This window comes from Epinephelus lanceolatus, chromosome 15, assembly GCF_041903045.1.
Source record: "Epinephelus lanceolatus isolate andai-2023 chromosome 15, ASM4190304v1, whole genome shotgun sequence".
Lineage (NCBI taxonomy): Eukaryota > Metazoa > Chordata > Actinopteri > Perciformes > Serranidae > Epinephelus > Epinephelus lanceolatus.
This window is the reverse complement of record NC_135748.1, coordinates 12,174,728-12,198,196: the sequence shown is the minus strand read 5'-3', so window position 1 is coordinate 12,198,196 and position 23,469 is coordinate 12,174,728. Positions and strand designations below refer to the sequence as shown.

The following is a 23,469-nucleotide window of genomic DNA, read 5'->3' as shown; positions in this document are numbered from 1 at the left end:
AATTGTTTACAAAAATTATTGATTATAACTTCTTTAAAAGAGCTGTATGCGACTTTCAGAGCATATTTATGATTCAGCGTATGGGGCATGATTGTCTGCACATGGTTCTCAACATGGAGATGGCTGCGCCGGTGGCTAGCAGCTAACAATGCTAACTCCACTAACAGCGCTAGCAATGGTGACAGTACTGACAGAGCTAATATTGTTAACCTGGGGGGAAAATGGAGGGTGGTGCTGGGCTTTCATGACGCTGCTGTTCCAATAAAGCAGTAGCAGCCCTATGCGCAGTGTGGCAGTTAGCTAACCAGTGGCATACACACACATGGATTTACATGTACTAACATGCATGCATGGACCGTCTACCACAAAGACTACAACGAAGCTCGGATTACAACACACAGAGGTAGCGTGTCTTTATTCTCTTCTCAGGACGGCATTACACCACTATGTCTTTACATAGTAAATTGTGGTTTGCTGCTATATTAATGCTCAGAATGTTGTATACAGCTCCTTTAATGTTTGAATTGCATAAAAACACTGGGCTAAAATTATTCTACAGCTTCATCTTTGACCTCAACTATAATTAAAAATGCGTAGGTATCTTGATTGATTTATTTTTATTAGTTGTGTATGTAAAAAAAAAAAAAAAAAAAAAAAAAATGAATTCCTCCCCACCATAATGAGTACCCAGTCACTCTCATAATCCATTCCCACAATATAATGTGTGTCTCTTTTTATAGACTGAATCCATGCATATATTATGCTTGACTCGGTGACCTTGTTTTGCACTGTCAGCTTCACTCTTCATGGCTGTACTTCTTACTTATTTTTGTATTTTTACACTTCATTCTCTCTCTCTGTGTCCTCAGGCGTGGGTGTGAAAGGGACCACATTCCCAGTGGGGACAGTTAACTCCCTCACGAGTGGAAGCAATCGGACCCAAACCTCCAAATGACGAGTGTCATCTTCTTCCCTCCCCATCCGGCCGGAGCCTGTGAGTGGTGGTTGGTTTGTCCCGTCCTCACCACCACTTCTGGGCTGGGGTTCCCCGCCGAGAACCCACACGCCTGAGCTGGAAGGGCTGGGATAATGAGACACTATGGGGACAACAAATGCATCTGCCCCCGCTCTTAGTCACATTGCAAGTATGTATGTGAAATTCCCAACCTCAAATACAGTATGCAGAATCAGAGTTTGGACGGTGATGCTGTTGACTGGCAAATTATAGACAATGGTCATGGTGAAAAAGTGGTATATTTCATAGAATATGCTTTGCTGGTACACATGAAGTAGCAATTCAAAACATCACTGAGACTATAAATACCTCACATTAACAAGTGTTTTTCAGTTTTTTACTGAGCTCTTCATCTATCGGATAAACAGCACAGGATCTATTTCCAGTTGAATGTTGTGTGTCATTTTGTGTGGTATCAGAAAAGGAAATGAAACATAGAGGCTCTAATGAATGGGTCATTAATTGCCTCAGTAATATTCCAAAATCGGAGATGGGGAAGCCTCATAAACACCAACTGAGGGGGGAGAACGAGCTAAAGAAAATTCATGGACAATTTGTGCAGTAATTAATCACATATGAATTAAACCCGTCCAGTCAATTGACCACTCCTCACACTCATCACACAACCACCGACCCTCACCCCCACCACTGCCACCCTCCACTGCCTCTCTGCTGTTTGATCCCAAGCCTGTGTCCACCCACCAGCTCTCCCAGCACCCTCTTTCATCCCCCGCCCACCTGGCACGAGAAGAAAGGCTGCCTCTAAACACAGTGCAGAGTGGGCCGGGCCCAGCGGGCATCGTGCCATGCGTACATTTCCACATTCTCTCATCGCCTGTGCTGCGTTTCCTCTCCAGAAGCCATACATCAGCCACCGCTGGGCCTGCGCCTGGCCCTACCCAGCTCCTTTCCGCCTCACAACACGACTACAAAGCCATGGGTAAATGACAGGGGTGAAGGCCATGTACTGCGTGACGGGAGAAGACGGGGAGAGGGGGGGTCGATATTTAACATGGAAGTATTAAAGTGAGCAAGTAGAAATAAGGGCATATTCAAAAGCTCTCTAGTGAATTAAAACATCAGCTGCATCAATGGATGTGTAATATTGGGTGAGGGTGTGGATGACATGGCTGGTTGCCAAGTTGGAAGCTTCAGGGCTTCCTAGTAGGGCACAAATTGTCACATACACCAGTGGCCAAACCCAAACCACCATGACCAAGGGTGGAAGTGACATCATTCTCTATGGCTTGGCAGGCAAGGATGATGGCATTATAATAGCGATGGCGTCGCACTGGAGGATCGAGCCAAGAATTGGTTAACCACAAAGGAAAAGACACGGGGATGAAATGAATGACAAGAAAGGAAAGGGAGGATTTGTCTTGCTTGTCAGGTGAAGGTTAATTGATCTTGTTTATAGCCACACTAACAGCATGGGTTCAGGGACAGCAGTGTCAGCCGATCAGTCCACCGCTTTGGTCCAGACTGAAATTTGTCAGATGGATTGACATGAAATTTTGGACAGGCAGTCATTAAGATGAATTCTACTGACTGTGATGATGGTTTGCCATGAAATTCGGTTCACACATTTCATGCTCCCTTTGGTAATCCCTTAACTTTTCATCTAGTGCCATCATCAGGTCAAAATTGTACTTTGTCCAATACTTAAAGGAGCAGCATTTAGTTGCATCTACCAGTGAGTTGCAGACTGCAACCAACTGAATATGCTTCCCCTCAACCCTCCCTTTTCAGGCCTGTGGTAGATCCTTCGGTGGCCCTGAAGTGTCACAATAACGCAAAAGGCTCTTTATAGAGCCAGTGTTTGTCTTGTCCTTTCTGGCCTACTGTATAAGCATGTCCCACTGTTGTAGTCAAGACCAACTTATCCGAGATCAAGTCATTTCCAAGACCACAGTGTATTGAGACCGAGACAAGACCAAGACTTTGAGTGGTCGAGACCAAGTCAAGACCAAGACCAGACCAGACCCACACTGCATGACACAGTTCAATAAAATGTGGAACATGCAAACCATAGACACTCCTCAAATAGATGTGAAAGATCCACACTACCATAAAAACACCCACAGAAGATTAATGAGGATTCCTCTTCTTTCACCTCTTTGATTGCCTTATTGTATGTGTGTGTGTATAAATGTACACCAATACAAACACCAATCTGAAATCAACTTAACAATCCATTTTTCATTTATTTATTTTTGCACAGGCAATTCAGGGATATCCCTCCAGTTGTGGTCTCGACCAGTCTTGAAATAAAATCCTGAGTACTCTTTGTCTGAGACCAACACAAGACTGGGTAAAAGTGTGGTCGAGTCTCATCTTCAAAATGAGAAATCGTTTACCTGAAGTGTCTTGAAACGAATTTCACCGCTGATTGTTTTCTTGATAGACTCTGATTTTTAATTTGGCTACTTTTTGTCCAACGTGGCCAAGCAATTGAGAGCGGTGACGCACGGTCCGTGTGGATGAACTTGTATGAACCTGAGTTGATTAATGAAGTAACTTGAAGTCAGAAAGAGGGAAAACTGTTTCTAAACCTTTTGATGATGTTTTTGGATGTTTATTTGTGAATGAAACGGCAAGTTCTGACGAGTCAGAAACGACTCCTGTTAAAGACATGGATGAGGCTGCAGCGCTCTGCTCTCATCTAGAGCGTCATACCTTGATGAAGTGAAAGGAATAAAGATAAAGATAAAATGATAACCCTTTTACTTTTATTATTATTATCTTATCATGCCAACTGAAGAATTAAATTTGTTTATTTGGGTGTTTTAGCTCTTTTCTCTGGAGCGGAAACTGACGCAAATGAGCTCATTAATCAATGAGGGGGAAAACAACATGATTCGACCATTAGTCAGCTAATGGAAAAATCTGTCAAATCAGATTTGACTATGAAAATTCTTAGTCGGGGACACCCCTAATAAATATACATATATTACATTTCTGCCTTATCATACACACTGGACCTTTACGTTTTGCAAATATTTAGTCATTAAACAATGATTTTTCCATCAAAAAAAGCACCAATGTGCCAAAGTACAGCATCACAGCGCTGCTAGCATGGCTGTTGACTCTTGTTCACAAATTTAAATATACATATTATATATATATATAAATATATATATATATATATAATGTATATTATGTGATAAAATAAAAATTCCGTATTATACATTATTAACAAAGTGGATCCCTGAAGTATACATGTAAAAGATCTTATCAACCACTTTATTGACTGTGTAAGTATTAAAGTTGACCTAGATGCTACAGAAGAAATGTCTATCAAAATACCTCAGTTATAGTTTTTGTAAGCCTAATACAGTTTTACAGCAGCCGTATCAAATGGCCCCATTTTAAACACCTCTTTTAGGGGTTGTTCTCAAGACACTGACGATCCATGCTCAGCACTGGGGCTTTCAAACGAATGATACTCCTGAAGCATCCTGAATGTGTGTTTATAAACAAGACTCAATATTATTGTGATGTCTGAGCTGAATTCGATAGATTCCTCCTCTGTCAGTTGTGCTTCCGCTGCAACACGATCCGAAATTACATTCAACAGCAACAGGAGACGGGCATGGCTCATTCTCTCTCTGTGCTGCAGCGGTCCTGCTGCCTCTCTAACTTCATCATAGGGGCTCGGCGGGGCTCGCGAGGGGCCATGGGAGTCTGAAAACACCATGGTCCATTACTCAGAGTGAGAGGCTAACCTGGAGTTAGAGTGTCTTGGCTACCTCCATCAGAGTCCCATGTCTGGCTAGAAGCGTTCCCTCAGAGGCTTTTGGCTTTAATGGACTCTGCTAAACGCATTCTCTCTGTATATTACCTTTAGGATTGGCCATATCTGGTTTCTATACTCTGTTTACACATAGCTCAAGCTTGTTCTGCCTAATGCTCTCCTTTTCTTTCCTTTTCATCCCTTCATTTCTGCAAATATTCCTTTTTACTCTTTCACTACATTTCTATTTTTGTTTGCTCTTTTTTGACATCAATTCTCTTTCCCCCTGTATCTACAAGATTCAGAAACAGACCTCCTTTCTGAATTTATGCTGAACGTTTTCCACAGCACTCCGCCTGCTCCTCCCTCCCAAGAGGGTCAGATTATAGTGCACATTAGGGAAAACACCTCATTCATTCACACACATAACCCCACATCACTGCAGATTGTCTGGCTGAGACAGTTCATTGACTCTGGAATATCCGTCTTTGTTTTCCCTGTCCTGTTCAGCACTCCCACGTGTGCGTCTGGTTTTAATGACTGCGAGTCACCCACAGACCCGTTTTAACTTGATAGACCAAATAGTGCCAATACCACACTGGAAATTTTTGCACTTTAAAAAGGCTTTTTTTCGGCCTGTTCTAACACCAGCAATTGCTTTTGTCATTAATTGTATTTGGTTGTCATGGTTTGGTTGCATGCCATGGCTCTGTCCTCCTTTCTTTCCTCTTCTGCTTCTTGTTCTGATTCATCACTTCTGTGTGTATGCTACCCTCTCCTGTCATCTCAGACCTGCCATTCCTCACCTGCCCACCAGCCGTCACTAGTTTTCCTCACCTTCATCTGCCTCCGAACAAATCGATCACACCAGAAAATGGCACTACAGAATTAATTTGTGCATGAATTAGGCGTGCTGAAAGCATGCAGATGATTCTGATTGTAGACATTATAATAATAACATTGTAATAGAGCAAAACATCAACAGTAAAGTAAATCTTTGAAGAACAAATAAAAGAACATACAATATAAATCTTGCCACATTAAAGTAGCTAATAGACATAAACTAAGGCTATTTAACATGAAGTGTCAACAGGGTGTCCCAAAGACCTCATGGTTAAGATACATACAACATAGCCCAAATGTCCTTGGGGACCTTTATTGCATGTCTCACCCTTTTCTCTCTCCCCATATTTCATGTCTAAAAAAATCATATTTAAAAATAAAAAATACAACAACAGTACAAAACACAATGACGGTGCATTTTCAAAGCAAAATTAGCAGAAATATTCTTAGTTATATAAATTAATGAATTTCCAAATTTCCCCACTGTGGGACTAATAAAGGATTATCTTATTTTATTTCTTGTATATTCTTCTGATAATTTTCAGTCCTTGCAATGAGTGATTCAGTGATTCGAAAGAGGAAATTAATTTTAACCTTTAAGAAGAAATTGGACATTTTTCAAGTTTAAAGAATTTATAATATTATCCTATGTATGATTTTATAGTGTTCACCAAAGCTGAGCTCTACATGAAAACACTGTACAGATTAACTAATCCATTCATATCGATGATATCTATTATAGTGAATTATTTTGGTTCAAACCATAGCTGTTGCTGATGTGACCTTGATCATCTGAATTTGTTTGCCCACTCTTGTTGGAGGATGTTAGTCTGGCTTTTAAAGGAATACTTCACCACTCAAATGACCCTTTGTCTACCAGTTGCTCACTCTGTATTACACTGAATTTGTGAAGAAAACTTTGTGTTCCTTGCTTGCTTCCACGGTGAACAAAGAATCCAAAAATGGAGAAAATTCTTGATGAATTTAAGTAAATGGGGTCCACATTAAAAACAGCAAAACCATATCAACATGTCTGTTTGCAAACTCTCACGCAACTTGTGCAGTATAATCCAAGTCTCGTTTATCCAGTTCCACTAAAAGCTTACTATTTAAAACTAAACTGATAGTGAAACTTATCTATGCTCTCTTCATAGCCAGACAAAAGATGTTCAAAGTTCTTAACAATAGACTCAACTAAGCTGTTAATTCAAGCATTTATACTCTCTCATGTGGATTATCGCCCAGCAGTTTGGTCAAGTGTGACAATGGATAAAATAAATAAATTGCAATTGGTACAGAACAGAGCAACATGTCTTGCACTTGGTTGTGGATACAGGTCAAATGTGGTTGCAATGAATAATAATTTGGCTTGGTTACATGTCAAGAACAGATTACTGTACTCATTTCTCGTATTCACAAGACATGCTAAAAGAGGAAAAACCCAATCAAACGTACAGTAATGTACAAAGGTATTACAAGAAAAGGTAACCTATATAATATGATTCATACACTGTAATGAACTTCATGCATGGTAAAAATATTGTTTTCCTGTAATGTGTGTATGGAAACATACAAATGTGAATGTATAGAATTATGTAAATACTTGGTCTAATATTACAATAATAGAGCATCATCAGGTAATTGGAGCAAAATTTTAGCAAACTGGCAGTTACTTGACAAATGTAATCATGAAAAAGTATATCTATATATTGTATTACCAGGAGCTGTTTTGTTTGTCTGTGTCAGTGTTTTGTTTAGTCCTGTCATTTTATTCAGTGTTATATGTGAGTTGATTTTGCGCACTGTCACAAATGTAAAGTTGTTGTGGACCTCAGGAAGAATAGCTGCTACAATGCAGTAGCTAATGAGGATCCTAATAAATTAAACTAAACCCCATGAACAAAAACAGTTTTTTTTACCTGCTTCAAATAGTTAGTTTGTTTGTGTTAATGTGTGACTTTGGTTTAAAAAAATAATTAGTTATGATTCACCAAAGTCACACAATAACACAAACAAACTACTGATTGGGGCAGCCACAGAACAGCAGCTCCTGTGTTTAGTGAGTCTGGCTTTGAAGAGAGCAAAGATAAGTTTCACTTTCAGTTGAGTTAGGGTATTATAGTTAGGTTTTAGCAAAAGTGCATGTGTTTGGGAAGTACCGAGCATGAGACTTGGATTATACTGTATGAATTGTGTGAGAGCTTGTAAACAGATATTTTGATAAAGTTTTTCTGTTGTTAAATGCGGTTGCGTATGACTTCAATTCATCAAGAATTTTTTCCGTGTTTGTAATTTTTGCTCACTGGAGGCATTCAAGACAAAGTTTTTTTTCTTCCACAGACTCAATGTAACATGGGGTGTGTAGTTAATATACAAATGGTCATTTGGGGTGGAATGTTCCTCTAACCAAAAACATTTAACATTTTAAAACATAGTTTATCTCCTGAATCACCCTTGATGTGGACCAGTGCTCAGTATATATATATATCAAGAGGTTTATTTAGTAACTATTCAGGAGCTTTGATGTGATTTCATCTTGTTCATAGTGTTTGCCCAGTTTTCAGGGAATTTCCATTTTTCCACAGCACTCTGTATGAATTATATTTATAAACTGTCTTTGTGTATAAATTAAAGCTCTAGAACAGCAACTAAATGTAGCCTTTGATACATTTTTTTTTGTTTCAACTGCTGTTTGTAATGCCACGAATTAACTTTGGACATTAATTTAAGATTTAGTTATGGTTTCAAAATTTGTTCAAAAAAGGCTGTAAAATAAAAATCGGGTGATTTATCTGCATCAATGTATTTCATTATCTCATACTGCAAATTCTACACTGACATTATTCCCAGGGGAAAATACTCTCCACCTTGAAAATGACTAAATTAAAATGTTCTGCCTCACAAAATAACTTGAGTTTGTTCATGAAAATAAAAGCCCTCTTTAAGCCCTAAAGAGTTCAGAGAATAAACCATGCTGACCATGAAGAAAGAGCTCATTTATCACTCAGCGGTTCACAGTGGTGTTGTTGTTGACACTTGTTTTTAGATATTTGGCACTGGTTCGTTCATCATCAGATTTGGAATTAGATCCATTGCCTTGAACTCGAGATGAAAGGAGCCACTGCAGTTTGTGCACTAAACAGATTATTGGTTCTCAGAGCACAAAACTGTGTGGGAATGGGATTTGTGTGTGTGTGTGTGTGTGTGTGTGTGTGTGTGTGTGTGTGAGAGAGAGAGAGAGAGAGACTGTGCGTCCCCACATGCATTTTGACACGTGTGTGTCTGTGTGAGGTTATTTGATCTGGCAACTGATTTTGCGTGTCAGGCCGGGGACAGATAGAGAAGACTGTTGGCCTACACAGCTGCATGTCCAGAGGCTGTTTGACTGGCCACCTCTTATCGCAGCTCTCTACAACAGCGTATTGTTTGGCCAAGTGAGAACTTAACTCTCTCATTAAGGTCACTGGGTAAGATGATGGGAACTCAGAAGCGGAAACCCATGATGCTTTTGGGCCCCGCTCAAGGGAAGACACTTGTGTTGAACTTGTGTGTGGGTATGGTGGTGAAGGGACGCTTCACAGCAGATATGGAGCTCGGTGCTTTCATCTGTGGTGAGAACTCAAATCTATTGGTGATTGTGGCTGTTGGATACAGACAATTGCATAAGTGAGACTAAACATGAAAATGTGGCCTTTTTATTTAATATTCTCTCTTTGATTTAATAGGACTGTCTTTTTTAGTAAAATATCAGGGAAATGCCTCCCTCTTGTGGTAAATGGGAGTTTAATGGGCTGCAGGAGAGAGTGGCTTCAGTCACTGCTCATCATCACTTCAGTATACTACACTTCAAGCTGAATATCTCACAAACACTTCCCTCTGATAGTCCCACTTGGCCCGTTTTACCGGAATCGCTCAAACTTTTTTTTATTGCATCCTCTGAGTTTATATTGTTGTTGCACTTTAATTTTGATCAGTAATTATGATCATAAAGTTTGCGGATCGGTCTGAGTTCCTTTGGATGACAACACAGGAGACATCTGTGTGCCCGCAATGTACGGCCCATGGAGCTGCTCTCCCTGTGGTTGCTGCTAGTGGAAAACCCATAATGGCCTTTAATTGGGACTTTAATTGTGTGTGGTGGAGCAAAAGCATTGACTACAAAACTGGTGGTATTTGAGTGCATACATGCGTCTTTTGTGTAAGTATATGTGTCGCTCACCAAATCCTCTTCCTCTCTTGGCCTGTGAATGGCTTCAGAGCAGCTAGTATCGCGTCAAATCATATATTTCATGATGTACATTATATCAGCATTGCTTTGCCTACAGGAGGAGATGGTATTCAAGATCTACAAGGACACACATACACTGGCAGTTGTGTTGACACAAAGATGCTTTTGGCATCAGCCATTTTAAAAGGAATCCATCCAAATAGCTCTATGTTGACTCCATTCATTCATGCCCTTTGGATATGTCTAACAGCATCAGCAAATCAATGGGAAGCATTTTGACAAGGGGCGACTGCTAATGACGAGCTGCAAGGGATTTTTCAGCTGAAAATTATCCTCATGACAGAATGACCATTGGAGAGATTGCAATTTCTCACTCAGAACATGAACAGCTGCAGTAAATATTCTGGCATCATTACAGAGGCTCTCTTAATATGTCTTATCATCACCCTGTATGTGTCGTCAACACGCCTGCTATCCAACATAGACTATTTATTTTATTTGTTTATTTGGATCCCCATTAGTTGATGCCAAGGCAGCAACTACTCTTCCTGGGGTCCATGTACAAAAATGTCCAAACTACAAAATTAAAAACATGCAATGCAATACAACAACAAAAAACTACGCAAGATCACATCACCATCCCCACCCCACCCATATACACATTTATATACATATAATTTATATAGATACACACACACACACGCCTACACATAAGTATTAAAACCATTAATAGCCAGTTATACAATATTCACTCGAAGCAACCCATTTTTTAAGACATTTTTTGAACCTTACTTTGTTAGGGATTTTTTTTAGTGAATCGGGTAGTGAGTTCCACTGAGTGGAGGCTCTGTAAAAAACAGTTTTCTGGATTGCACTGGTTTTGGGTGTTGGAACTACTACGTGACGTTGTGTTGCTTGTCTTGTGGTACAAGTGTGTCTGTCATTGATATACAAAATCTTAGCATGAAATTCCTTAGGCCTTAGACTAGATAGCATGTCAGAGAGAAACACCAAGGGAGAGAATGGATGTCGGGGAACAGTAGTATAAATGGGATGGAGAAAAGGGTGGCGGGGCATGTGTTGGAACACACATAGATGCAGCAAAAGAACAAGAGCAGGAGTGCAGAGGGGAGGAGGAAGACGAGAGATGAAACAGGACGGGTTGTGCTCATCATGGTTATACTGGCACCAGCGGAAACACTTGGATGAGATGGAAAACAAGACGCCATCTTGTGTTCCATTCATGTCTGCAGCGCCTTGGCCTGTGTTCCCTATACATACACACACTCACGTTTATACACTTCACACAAATACACACTGGCAGAACGAGGCAGGAGCTTGTGGTTCCAGTCCAGTGACAGCGGCCTGTAGTCAGAGTGGCGACGCTTCAGGAGTAGCTCCTCGTACTGGAGAAGCATGTTTGTGTTGGCACTGAATTAATAACTTTTCATTTAGTGCGGAAATGACAGGAATAGTAATTAAGGAAATGGAATGATTTTATTGGCCATGATGTTTATATTAAGTTCCAGATGTGAAGCAGCTGCTTGCACAGCAAGAGGCCCTGCCCCCCATGTGCTATCTAGAGGAACTCTTATTAAGAGCAAGATAACAGTGGCAGTTAAATGAATGTCTGTGTGTACAAAAACATAGTATCTCATTCACAGCATGTAGCAAACTGAACTAATATCATGTCCAGTTTGATTAATGGTTATGAAGGACCACGAGGTCTGCTGTGTATTTATAAATGTGCCCCTAAAGTGCAATTTATTTGCAGATATAATGTTACTCTATTTCAGGCCTGATTTGCCTGACTGGAAAAGTTAATATTGAGGAGTGGCTGTTCAGCATTTTTGGGTGGCCTCAGCGCATGTGAGATCCACGTCGTACTGCACTTAAGTTTGGTATCCCTTAAATGGCAATGACAGCATTGCATATCCTTACAGTGTCTGTCACAAAGCCAGTCTACATTTCAGATATAGATCAAACCAATCTCTACTGTAACATATGAAGTTGTTGTCAGGCCCATGACAAGCACTGGCACAGGACTGACGACTCCTTTTCCTTTGCCTTAACCACATGGAAACTGTTGTCATAATATGAACCTAAACTTACAGTAATTCACACATACTGTAAATACTGATGTTCCTGTATTGTGCAAATATTTTATATGCTAATGATTAATATCAACAATAATATAAATTCCCTGCAGCAGCTCCCCAAACACTGTTTAATTATTTGAATCCTCATTAAATGTTGCTAAAGTGGAAGCTACTTTACTGTCCCTTTGGGTTTATACATGATATGAACTTTAAAAATGAAGCTACAATTGTAACTTCACAAGTTCTTGCCAAACACTTCCTCGTCCAAGCCAAACATGTTGGAGCCTCCAGCACAGTGAGTGAATGCACCCTGAGGAGAGTTTGGTTAACATATGAGAACACTTGAGAACTGTAAAGGATGTGTGGACGACATTAACAAAGAGATTAACAGCTATTGAAGACAAAGAACACACCCATACGGCATAATGTAAACTCTCACGCTCATTTTGTCTTGATGTCTGGAAATTTAAAAGTCATACACACAACTTTATTCCTGTTGTTTTGCAACTGTTCTGCACACCATCATAATTTTGCTTCATTCTGTTTTTCCCCCCGTTACTTTACTGTTTCTCTCTCTTCATTTGAGAGTCATTTATTATGAAGATGTTTTCTTTTTTTTGCATGGCAATAGTAAAACCCTGCCCATTACTGTAGCCGATGATGTTTTGTTCTGTTGTGATGTGCTCCCATCTGGTTTCCAGTGAAAATGCATCACTCCATTAACATTGCCTGTGATCTAGAGGATGCTTTAATCTAAGACTATAAACTCCACTTAATTACATCCTCCAAAAGGGTTCTATTAGTATAATGCAATCAAACAGGGAGCACATCCATTTTGGCAAATCAAACATGTTCAAATGACTCCTGAAAGTGTTTACTTTCGTCTTCGGTTCAGAATCATATTTTGGAGGTCCCAGGTTATGTCCCAAGGCCCTGATTGATACTCACTTCTTTTTGTGGGTAAAAATAATATGCTAATGCATATGAGAATCCATCTCTCTGCAGCAAAAACAACCATAACAATTGAGTTTAGGGGAGTTTGAACAGACTCTCTGTGTGGCACACTGATGACTTTATGCTTGACCTTTCATGCCTGTCACTGTATAACCTCCAGTCATATTCATAATTGCTGTCTGTGTGCGTCGTTCTAGTTTCCACTAGTCTAGCAGTATTTTTGCTAAGAATTTAAACTTCAAAAGGAAGCAGCATGGCCTAGTTTAAATTATACACAAAGACATTACTGTAAAATACAAGATGCCTGGCAGTCACGTTTGCCACGGTGCCATGATAAACAGATCTTACATTACAGCAAATTATTAAAGTTAGCGTTTTTTATGGTGATGTAACAGGTTTGACATTGAATTTATGTCTAATATCTTGACTCCGATAAATATAAACTGCTGCAGGGTTTCCAATTTTCAGATAGCTCCAGACAAGACTTTCTAAACATCAGCTGCTGTTCTGTGTCTAATTCTGGAAAGTCTGATTAAAATAAGATCAATTTTATGTGGTAAATTACAAAATACCATCTGTTCAACAAGGAAAAGCCTCCAGCTCTTTTAGAGAGGGATGATGTAAAAACCTCCTTCACATGACAGAATTTGCAGAAAGGTTCATCATGACTGGGGAGGCCATGGGTGTGCTTAGTTAAACCAGTAAATTTCATGTTTGTGATAGACTAATGTAGATAAACCACTGTTGCCTCTTTGGTACTATTATGGGAGGTTCTCCATTTTAATTTATAAATCTTAAATGGATTATGTTCATCTTCTGAAAAAGCTGAAACATTCAAATTGTTGTCTTACTTCACATAAGTTAAAAGTGTAGCTTGCTATGTATGTATGTATGTATGTATGTATGTATGTAGTGATACTTCTTCTTTATCCACTAAATCAGTTTTCCTCTAAATTTTCTAAAGGAGGTTATGTAAAAGCTCAACTTGTTTATCTGGTACAAAATAAAATGATTTTACATGTAGGTTTTGTCTTTATCTGGTAAAAATAAAACATTTGTATATAATTTTTATTGGATAAAAAAATGAAATATTTATATATTTAGGGTTGTTTTTTAAGTAAAAATATCTATCTATCTATCTAGATAAATTAAGATTTTGTCTATTTTGTTATATTTCGCTTATGTCTTATATCAGGAAGAATATGATGCAAATAAATGAAAATGATAGGGATGTATTTTTAAAAGTAAAAGAGGAAAAATATTGGAGCAAAAACGTTAGGTGATCTTACTGTGTTTAAAATAGTCTGTATTTAAAAAAAATCCACAAAGGTTGTACAAATAAGTTTTTGTTGTTGTGTATATCAGTTTGCTTTGCGGAAAACTGTTTCAAATGAATCTATTCAGTCAAGTTTTGAGAAAGATACTGACCTCTCTCCTACACCATCTTACTATGAGAAAAAAAACAGCAAAATCTTTATGTTCTTCGTAATATCCGGTATTAACGTCACACTTCCTGTCTTCTTCCTCCGTGTAACAGTAGCGCAGCAATGGCGTCCTGTAGTGAGGTTAGTAGTTTCTCCTTTTAAATGTCAGATTACCCACTTCTTTTCATGTTGTGGCAGATTATAGTTTATTAATATACTTACATGGATATCGATGTATAATATTGCAAGGAGAGACTCTGTTTCTGTTTGAAACTAGTTGTTTACTATCTCGTGTTGTTGTGCTAAGCTAACCGATGTTAGCGAGTGCTAACGCTAGCCTTTCTCTTCCATTCACTGTCGACTTCTGCGTGGTATTTATATTGTCTGGAACAGACTACACTTCCCCACAGAACAGTCTCGTTTTATTTTGTACTATCCAAAGATAGTGGTGACGTTGTCGTTATTTTCAGGAGTCTGCTACAGCCCCTGAAGAGGAACAGACTGAAACACTTGCATCCCAGAAAAGAGAAGCGAGACTTCGGAAATTTAGAGAGTTGCATTTCAAACGGGTGAGTTGTTTACCTTTACCTGGTTAAAGCACATTATCGTTATAGAGACAAGATTTTCTCTCCGAGAGTTCCTCTAAGCTGTTTGCTCTGCGGCAGTACCAAACTGAACTGACTGTCAGTTTTTAAAAACACCTCTACCAATAAGAAATAAACATGTTTAGGTAACGTTACACACTGTCCTAAGTCTTGAGCTGCTTGGATGGGCATTTCAAATGGATCCCACTTGCATATAGCTGCTTGTAAAACATTTTTTCGTGTGTTATTTCCAACTGCAGAATGAAGCCCGTAAGCTTAATCACCAGGAGGTCGTGGAGGAGGACAAGAGACTGAAACTCCCTGCTAACTGGGAGGCTAAGAAAGCCAGACTGGAGTGGGAGCTTGCTGAAGATGAAAAGAAAAAGGTATTCAAGTCTCATATTTACAAACCCCATAGTATTCTGCTCACTCAGTAATGTCACTGACCGGAATGTCAAAATGTATGGTGAAATGAAGCACAGATAAGACAGGGTTGCAGTGTTAACATCTAATGGACAGCTCTTAAAGTCATCTGTTTATATATGTGTCAGATGGCATATCTCTCTCCACATTGACATACTTGTGGTGACGCCAAAGTAAAATTACTGTTTTTGCCAACAGAGTCTAGTGGCTTTGATAAAAACATAGATGGGGAACTGATGCCCTTAATGGCCCTCCCATTGGAAATCAATGTCTGCAGCAAAACAAAGTGGTGAAAATATTCTCAATATAGCATACACTGAAACTGCAAGTGATTTTCTTTAGGTGACTAAAATATGGTTTGCTGCTGCCCCACACTCAAAGCAGTACATTGCTTAGCTTGTGTTGTAGTACTCCCATTTGCTTTTCCAAACTGGGGGCGCGCTGACTAACGTGCTGTACATGATTCACTGACTGTGGATAACTACCTTTTACAGTCCCACTTTTAAAGATCCAAATTATCTCCTTAATCACTGTGCAAAATATTTTGTTCACATTTTGTTTACTTTAATCCACAGGTGGAGGACCACTACTTGTTTGACTTCTCCTTAAATGCCTGATTTTCCAGTACATGGCTCTCTGGTTTCTGCATCGCCATTTACATGCATACATTAAGAACATAGACTTTATACTGGTGCTTCCTCTAAGAGAATAATAATGGTTCACCTGGTGCCTCATGGACAACCAAAAAACCTCCACCAGTAAAATTTCAAATATTGCCACAAACTCAAGCTAGGGCTCTTTACTCATGGAATGTCAGAAAACAAAGATTCATGTTATATATTAATACTTGGCTTTCAGGAATGTGCAGCCAGAGGGGAGGACTATCACAGAGTCAAACTGCTTGAAATCACTGCTGATGATGCAGAGCGGTGGGAGAGGAAGAAGAAGAAGAAGAATCCAGACACAGGATTTGCAGGTTGGTGGCAGGATTTCCAGTTAAGACAGACAGTTTGCAGTGAACTCTGTTGTTGCACTTGTTTCCTAGAGCATGAGACATGTCAAAGTTTGAATGAATTCACTGGTAAGTAACTCTTGTCAGAGTTGTCAGTCTGGTCAGTGTTAGTTTTTCTTTGTTCATTTGTTTTTTAAATTTATCTTCTAAATATTAAATCACAGGTGTACTGTTGTCAGATGAACCTGACCAAGGCTGCATTTAGGCTGACTTGAGCCCTTGTGTGAAAAAAATGTAGTTTATTTATTCATTTAAATGGATCCAGTCTACAGACGTAGCAGGGATGCCAACGCACAGGGCTCCAGCAAAAAAAGTTGAACCTTGCTTATCTTCTAGCAAAGCGCTGTGTTGGCCAATCAAATACACACAAGTGCACTTTCCTGGCAGATTGCTCTGTAATATGAACGGTGTGTTTTACTGTTAACTTTTTGATCGTCGTGATGAATGATGAAAAAGTTGGCGCTCTGATTAAGTTGTACAATCCTGTGTGAGTTTGGGCGTCTGATATGCTTAAAATGGACTTCCTGGATAGGCCTGTCACGATTCCTACTTTTGTTGAACAATATTTTTTTCCAGAAATAATTGCGTTAAATGAAATTGTTGTCATTTTAAGACCATTTAATGCCACTGATATAATGATAATGTGACAATCCTATAGTAATCCATGCACACCCTTTCAGAGAGCAACTTTCAACTTTTAATTCTTGAGAAAATTCAGACACACTCCTGATGCAAAGAGCGCGCGAGCTCTACCAAAAATGACAGCTAAAACTTGTCCCGGCATTGTTTTTCTGTTTATTCAGCTTCAACACTGCGAAAAATTCTTATGTGATGCGCCCCAGTCTTACTGTGGTCAGGAAAACTCCCCTCTCACGTAACCAAACATACATGCAAACACAGGGGCGATATCGTCGATATGTGGACATGAACTTAAGAATTTTTCTGACCTTGGTAAGTTGATAACAATTATTGTGACAGGTCTATTCCTGAATCATATTTCATGTCTCCCTGGTAACTTAAACACCACATGTTTGGAGTATAATGACACAGTCATTCTGCATTTAAAGGTCCAGTGTTAAGGATTTAGGGGCATCTGTTAGCAGCAATTGTATGCAATATTAATTTTGTTTTAATTAGTTAATAAATCTAAAACTAGGAATCACTGTGTTTTCATTGTCTTAGAATGAGCTGTTTATATCTACATACAGAGTCCACTGTTGTTCTACGGTAGCCCAGAACAGACAAATCAAACATAGGCTCTACATAGGTCCGTTCACGTTTTTGCATTGGCTGCCGTAGTTTTCTTACACGTTTGGCACATGGGAGAAGTTTCCTTTAAAATTATTTTGTGTTTTGGCTTTTCAGCCAACTTGTGTCAGTGTGAGGAACCAAAAGGATGCCATCTTTTGATGACTCAACAGATGCTTGATGCCAGCCTCATGTTTACCTTACAAGCTAAAAGCTCAAAGCACAGACTAAAGACTGCTGTCTTACTTAGCTTTACTTTTGAAAAGAAATCGAAACTAATCATACCTTTCTCCATCAGTTAAAAGGACATGTCTGTCCCTTTGACAATATGATCAAGGTTGGCATTTATGGTCACTCACTTATTGTATTGATTCTCCACTTTTAAAGTTGTGTCATGAAGTACCATGGAAGCAACTTGCCATTGGATCAAACTGCTATATTTTTGGCATGTGTGACGTGTCACACCACAGAACCTCAGTCTGTTAATTTAGTGATTTGTAATTTTACACAGTTCACGCTTGAGGAAACAAGTGGTACAACGTGCTTCTGGTCTACTGTTCTGTTCTGCTGTATCTGGCATGTGACCTTCTTCTTTACCACACAGGGAAATGTTGCTGCCTAAATTCTACATAGCAGCAGTGTATCGAGCAATACTGGTTGCATGTAAGGTCCCCTTGGGATGTTAATCATCTCAAACTGCTCCCAATTTAATGTCCTGAGAAAAAAAAGAGTTGCCGTGTCTCCTAAATATGGCTACCATCTGTTGCATCAAAACCTCCTCTGAATTAAAACCTCTGGGGAGAAAATTATCACCAGAGCGGCTTCAAGAGAGGAGAGAGAGGAGAGTTGTCTCTTCACCCCCCCTTAACCAGCCGCAGGTTGTGTTGCTGAGCCTCGTGCCTGCTTGCTGTTTGTTCCGGTAATTATAACTCAGTCAATTTCTATTTCTCTCCGTCTCACACAATGAACTGCAGGTTACGCCGAGGCCCAATTTCGACAGTACCAGAGGCTCACCAAGCAAATCAGACCAGACATGGAAAGCTATGAGAAGCAGAGGGAAGAATGGTGAGTTAAGCTTTCTTTTGCTGTGACAGTGCTGTATCTGTGTCTATTAATACGTTATCCATATAGACAGACAGCTCACCATGGGAACAAATATGACATTACTAGATTTTTTTGCAAACAGGGCCATAAAAATGATGACATGAGGACGTCTCTGCTATTAAGACCGTAACTGTGAAATTTCTAGTCAAGTAAAATGAATTGTAACATTTTGCTTTGCGTAATCATCTAAGAATCCACCCATCACATGTGCACAAAGCATTTTCTATATGTTAAGTTATGCGCCCCCCCATTTGCCTTGGGGTTAGTGTTGACATTACCCCTGAAGTAATTCTAAGATTTAAAAGTGCATTTCATGCACGCAAAGATCGAAGAAGAACTGGTGCCTGCAGGTTTTTCCCCCTTATAAACTGATCTTCATGCAGAACTGTGAAGGATGCACACACACTTGTATTCCCTTATTATATCCTCTCATTAGGATGACCATGATCACAATGATGGAATAGAAAGGTTCAGTTTTTATATATGTTAAAACTGTGATTATCTATAGTTATGCTTTTCTAATTCCTTTGCTGGTGCTCCACAGTGGTGAGGACTTCCACCCCACCTCCAATAGCCTGATCCACGGCACCCATGTCCCCTCTAAGGAGGGCATTGACCGCATGGTGGAAGACGTTGAAAAACAGTAAGTCACACTCAAAAGCAGATGCTTAAAGGGAGATGCCATATCCTCTCCTGACCTGCCATTAATTTCATCAAATTCTTAGCTTGCCCGTGACCTGACTCAATGGGCAGCCGACTCAGATGAACCATCGTACTTACCAACTGTTGTTTGATTTCTGCTTTCTGTGGTTTCTGCCAGTGAGAAATAACTAGAAGCACTCGACAGGACCAACAAACTGAACAATAATGATGGAAAATATGAAAAAATAATGAACAGTACAAAAGGCAGGTCATTAGTCATGTAAAATATTTCTCAATAGATTTCCCCCTGTGATGTTATTTAAAAACAGGTTTGGGTCTAACCTTGCTAAGTATGATCGGCTTAAGCAATTCTAACAACCCTAGAGGTTTATTTTTTTCATGTATCTCAGAAAGACAGTGAGTTCATTCAGACCTTTTTCCGGCCCTGGTATACCACAAACGTAGTGTGGAGTCTGGAAATATGAGACTATCTCAGTTGCAGTAAATTTGCGGATGGATTGAGTTTGTGACCTTTGTGCCAATTTGAAAGAGGGGGATGTTTTGTGTGAACTGGGGCCTGTCTGATCATCAGAAATCAGCCCTGGAGTGGAAATCCTGGTGCGAGCAGCTGATGGGAGGCAGTTTATTATGAGCTCTCTGCACAAGGTAATGAGGGGTGGCAACTTACCTAAGTGGTCTACATTAAAGGGACCTATTAGGAGTTTTCCTATTGTCTGTCATATATTTAATGTTACAATGTCGGATGTTCATAATAAACATGCCCAAAGTTGCAAAACAATGACGTTAACATATGAAAAAGTAATCTCTGTGAGCCATACCTCAAGCTGCAGACCATTCTAAATACTCTTTGTAACATTTTCCCTACTTTGGCTACAAGCTGATGTAAGATCATGAAGGATATATTTATGTGGATAATTGCTCCAGGTACACTACTGCAACTGCTTACATTACGTAGCCTACATTGCTACATGATGCTACATGCTAATGTCAGGGAAACATGTAAACTTTGTCGACGTTAATTTTTCCCGATTTCTGATCGGCTGTCTGCTGGAACATGTCTGGTTGTGTGTAGAAGCTTTTATCAGAGATTTTTGATCGTATAAAGTGCTGCTATACTCAGGTAGACTCATTCTGCGGCTGCAATAAAGGTGCAGAAACACTGAAATGCATAAGACATGGAAATGCTGACGAGTCGGAGCAGACAAGAGGGTGAATACAAGTGTTTGAGCATACAGTATGAAGATAATAAAGTGTTGTTTAAACTTTAAAGGATGTAAACATGATTTAGTACAGGGGTCAGGAACATGTGGCTCTTTAGCCCCTCTACAGTGGCTCCTTGTGGCCACGTTTATATTAATATAAATATGTGTCATACACTTACAGCTTGGTGCCTTTTCTCTAAATCTTGTCAGACTTCAGTTTGGAGTTAGTCTTGAGTTTAACCAGGCTAGCTGCAGATTCCAAATCCAAAAAAATAAAAGTCTTGGAGGAAAGTAGAGAATTTTACAGTTCGTGGACAGATTTGTTTGCTTTCAACATCAACCCTGCAAAGTTAAAGTACCAAACAATCATAAAAAGCCCACTCGAGAGTAGCTACCTGGTGGTAAAACATGTTCATGAATTTTCATTTTGACCTATAAGTAGTGTTCATAGTTTTTTTTTAGTGGCTCTTTTGATAGTAAAGGCTGCTTACCCCAGTTCTAGTAGAAACCTAAAATACAAGTATAGGTCTGAAAATGAGCATAATAGATCATCTTAAAACAGAATATAGTCAGGACACAGCTTCTGGTCAGACCATGCCAGACTATATACGTGACCTTATGTCAAACAAGTGGGTGTGGGTAGATGGTTTGGTAAACCTTTATAAAAACTACAATTAAGTCAGAACACAGGGATCACAGTACCATCGGCACCCCTCAAATTTAACTAAGTGCTGCTTCAAAGACTTTAGCTCTTCCACTGGGTCTTTTAAGTTTTTGTTTTTGCTACAGAAGTCCCTTTCACCTTTGATTACCCTGGTCTTTCCCTGAGCTGTTCTATATTTGAGACAGTCTAGGGCTTGTGTTAGGGATGCGACTGTGGGGCATTAGACAAGGATTCAGTTGCCAGCTTGTGACGCACAACAATGCTTTGAAGACACAGTGAATCAAGACTGGGAGCTCACAAATTGACAGTATTTTCCTCTGAGTATGTATGTAATGTGTGTGTTAGGTTTTCCATTGCCACTCTCCTTGCCAAATTTAAATGCACACCCCAGATTATTGCCTGTAGCCAATTATTGTTATTGGATACGCCATGGATAGTGGCCATGCTGGTTTATGAAATCCTCTCTAAGCTGCTTTTATTTGTCATCCTCAGGATAGAGAAGCGGGCCAAGTACAGCCGACGCAGAGCCTACAACGACGATGCAGACATCGACTACATCAACGAGAGGAACGCCAAGTTCAACAAGAAGGCAGAGCGTTTCTACGGCAAATACACAGCAGAGATCAAACAGAACTTGGAGAGAGGCACAGCTGTCTAGTAGGTCCAGTCACAGTTTTGTCTTCATTAAGGAGACTTTGGTGCATCTTGTTCTTGTCAAGACTTGCTGCATACATAGAATACAAATGCTAAAATGGACTCTGTAATTTGAGGGTGTTGTGTAACATTTTTATATCATGCTGAGGTTATTTTGAGCTGAAAGATGATTCAGTTATCTGTAAAATACATGATGTGTGGTGTTCCTTTGTACAGTATTAGAAGTTAAAACAACTGTTATGATTATCGCGTCCTTTATTTTTAAATAAACCACTTCCAGTTATCTTACGCACTTGTTTGTTTTTCTGTGGCTTTTCTGTGTGTGGTCTCATGATGTAGTCATTTTGAGCATGAGAATGAACTACCATCAAACCTCGGGGCATATTTAGTCCAAGATGCCAGCCAAAAGAATGTTTCAGTGGAGGTACACATAGAGATAAGGGCCAACAACTGAGCAATTCAATTTAGTCATTATCATCTACATCTCAGTCTAACTAACTCGCCCCAAGCTGCGACATGAGCAGGAAAACCTTGTGACTGGAGAGGAGATAAAAGACAACAGGTTCTCATGCAAGTCTCCCACTCCTCAACTCCTGTCTGCGAGCAGGGCATTGCACCCTCTTCAGGCGGTCTGTGCCATCATACCAGCACTGAACTGAATCAAACTTGTGTATATAAATTACTACAGTTAGATTTAATCTGGATGAATCAATCCTCCTCAGACAAAAAATGATGGGATGCCCCCAAATGATCACTTTCAAAGACGCCATGACGCAAGTTGTTTATGTCTTACTGGTGAAGGGTAGGTGAGGGCTTCAAATAATGTCTTTGATATCTGACTCTGCTGTAGAGCTGTTAGGGAGTGGATTAAGTGTTGAGGTTCATGATTGTGATATTTTTGTAGTCTTATCTGATTAGCCCGAGGATGTTGGCCAGGAATCTTATGAGGAACAACAGTGCATAAATTCACTGTTGTGTCTCACAGATAATTTGACACCTTTGATTCTTTCAAGGCCAACTGCCACTTAAAGCGTTCCCTGTAAAGCAAAATGGGTTTGATTTAAGCCTCGTAAACATGGGGAAATTACTGGATAAATAACAATGAGTGTTGATGACTGAGTTTTTCCATAGACACAAAAGCCTGGAAGTGAATAAATTGCACCAGTTCTTATTTTTTAAAAAACAATAAGCAACACATAAGTCATATGAGGATAATAACATTACAAGACTAACCTGTCTGTCTTCTCTTTGTCTGATAAAACTTCAGACTACTGTGACCTGTTTGTGTGCTAATCAATGATCTTGTTGTATATCAAGTAAACTGCCTGCTCCCTGCTCCAGTATCCCCTTTGCCCCACTAAGTCTCACTGTGTTATGTATTTGCATGTCTTATCTTCTACTACAGTAATTAATCACAACTACAGGTCTGTTTACAGCAGGAGACACGCAGTCTGGCTGTCAAGACATAATCAAAACTGTGTGATTTTACCTTTTTATTACAACAGATTGTGACATGTATCTTAATATCACCCTTGAAATCTTGGGAGCATTAAATTTATTACTCACTTAATAGATATTTTACCCAATAGATAGGTTACCTCCTGGCAGTGATACACTAG

General features: G+C 39.5%; 1 protein-coding gene across 1 annotated transcript; it reads left to right on the top strand.

Annotated features, from left to right (window-relative positions):
• Nucleotides 1–14,381: 14,381 nt before the first annotated feature.
• syf2 (SYF2 pre-mRNA-splicing factor) lies at nucleotides 14,382–22,140 on the top strand. The gene is made up of 7 exons (XM_033641868.2): nucleotides 14,382–14,437; nucleotides 14,767–14,865; nucleotides 15,141–15,266; nucleotides 16,162–16,279; nucleotides 18,538–18,628; nucleotides 19,212–19,310; nucleotides 21,689–22,140. The coding sequence occupies exons 1-7, from the start codon at nucleotides 14,420–14,422 to the stop codon at nucleotides 21,852–21,854; spliced, it is 717 nt and encodes a 238-aa protein (XP_033497759.1). The 5' UTR covers nucleotides 14,382–14,419; the 3' UTR covers nucleotides 21,855–22,140.
• The last annotated feature ends 1,329 nt before the right edge of the window (nucleotides 22,141–23,469 follow it).